The following is a 1,932-nucleotide window of genomic DNA, read 5'->3' as shown; positions in this document are numbered from 1 at the left end:
TCCCGCGCGGTCACCACCAGCTCATAGGCCGACACGCTCTCGCGGTCCAGGACGCTGTCCAGCACCAATGAATAGTAATTCTTGAAGGTGGACACCAACTTGAAGGGGACGTGGGGCGTCAGGGAGCAGGTAACCTGTCCATTGACTCCAAAATCTCGGTCAAACACGCTAATCAAAGTGATGACTGTACCTGGCTGGGCATCCTCTGAAATAGGGAGAGACAGGGAAGTGAGAGTCAACTGTGGAGCATTGTCATTTACATCCACAACTTCCACAAGAACTGTACAATGACCAGCCAGTGGTAGGAAGCCTTTATCGACAGCCTCTACTGGGATCTTGTGTGCTCTACTTTCTTCAAAATCCATATGTCCTATCACTGTGATTGCCCCACTTACGGGGTCCATGTGGAACTTGGATTTTATATCTGGAGAAACGTCACTGGAGAAGGAGTAAATAATATCCCCATTCAAGCCTTCGTCTAAATCTGAGGCATTGGGGTGAATCACCAGCGTTCCGATAGAAGCGTTTTCTGGTAATTTCACCGTATAGAGGGTTCTGTCGAACACTGGGGCATTGTCATTGACGTCCAGTACTGTGATGAGTAACTGAACGGTGCCAGTTAGTTCAGGTTTGCCCCCATCGGTGGCCGTGAGCAATAAATGAAGCTCCGGAGTTTCTTCTCTGTCCAAAGGTTTCCGTAATACAAGCCCAAGAGGTTTTACCTGCTGGTTGCTGGTTGGCACGTCCAGGGAGAAATACTCATTGGGGCTCAGTCTGTAAGTGAGCAAGGCGTTCTCCCCGATATCTGCATCGGACGCGCCCTCTAGTGGAAACCGAGAGTCAAGCGGCCTGGATTCCGCGATGAACAGGTTCTTTTGTGTCGCTGGGAACACGGGAGGGTTGTCGTTAATGTCCTTCACCTCCACGTCCACATGGAAAACCTGCAGCGGCCTGTCCACTATCACCTCCAGGTGGATGCTGCACTCTGCGCTCCGCCCACACAGCTCCTCGCGGTCGATCCGAGAATTCACAAACAAAATGCCATTCTGCAGATTTACCTCCAGAAGGTCCCCACGGAATTTGCACACCGCCCGGAACAGGCGCGGCACCAGCTCCGCCAGCTCCAGCCCCAGGTCCTGCGCGATGCGGCCCACGAAGGTGCCGTGTTTAGCCTCCTCGGGGACCGAGTAGTGGAGCTGGCCTCTCCCCGCCTCCCAAGCAGCTAGAATTGTAATAAACAGCAGTAGATGTCGGCGCCCTGGGTCGTATCCACTCCGGCACACCATTTCAGATTATTGGCGTTTTATTTTTCTAGTCAGCAAAACCTGCCTCCGAATTTATAGGAATGTTTTTATCCCTTCATTTCAATCTCGATGTGTGGCCATTGTTGTGCATCTGAAGAGTGAAAGAGAGTGGAGCGTCTTTCCAGTGCGAACAGGAATGACTTCCTTTTGTTGATTATGAAAGAATTTGCGGTAAAGAGCGACATCATGTGGCCCAAATGGTAAGTAAGAATTACAAACTATTAATCGGTTGAAAAGTTTTATTTCAAACTCTGAATTTTTTTCTTCATTGTTGTTAAAGGTTAAAATAGCATTTCTCATGCTTGTTAGAAGCATTCTTAGGCGACTGATGGCTTTTGAATACTTAGTGTGAACATAATTGTAGCTTCCTCATGCCTTAGAAAAACTTTTTTTTCACACAGTTTTAAATAAAGGCAGAAACCTAAGTGACAACATGAATCTAAACAACTGCAAGTTTAAATTCCTTTGATCTGGATCCCAGGAAACTTCATATTCTTGATTCAGTACCCCTTGTTAAGAAAAATCCTGTACTCTTTTAGGGACCCAGGATCTCAAGAATCTACTGATTGATAAAAGAAAAACTTAGAAAGGGGTGTGTGTGTGTGTGTGTGTGTGTGTGTGTGTGTGT

The 1,932-nt window shown here is 47.6% G+C and overlaps 1 protein-coding gene across 1 annotated transcript in view; it reads right to left on the bottom strand.

Moving 5' to 3' along the window:
• Nucleotides 1-1,932, bottom strand: part of LOC105528390 (protocadherin alpha-7-like) — a 4,148-nt gene that overhangs the window by 1,267 nt on the left and 949 nt on the right. The window contains exon 2 of the mRNA XM_011965120.1: nucleotides 9-1,058. Coding sequence (XP_011820510.1) covers nucleotides 9-1,058 — 1,050 coding nt within the window. The remainder of the gene's footprint in view (nucleotides 1-8; nucleotides 1,059-1,932) is intronic.

This window comes from Mandrillus leucophaeus, unplaced genomic scaffold (assembly GCF_000951045.1).
Source record: "Mandrillus leucophaeus isolate KB7577 unplaced genomic scaffold, Mleu.le_1.0 Scaffold714, whole genome shotgun sequence".
Lineage (NCBI taxonomy): Eukaryota > Metazoa > Chordata > Mammalia > Primates > Cercopithecidae > Mandrillus > Mandrillus leucophaeus.
This window is presented reverse-complemented; position numbering and strand designations above follow the sequence as displayed.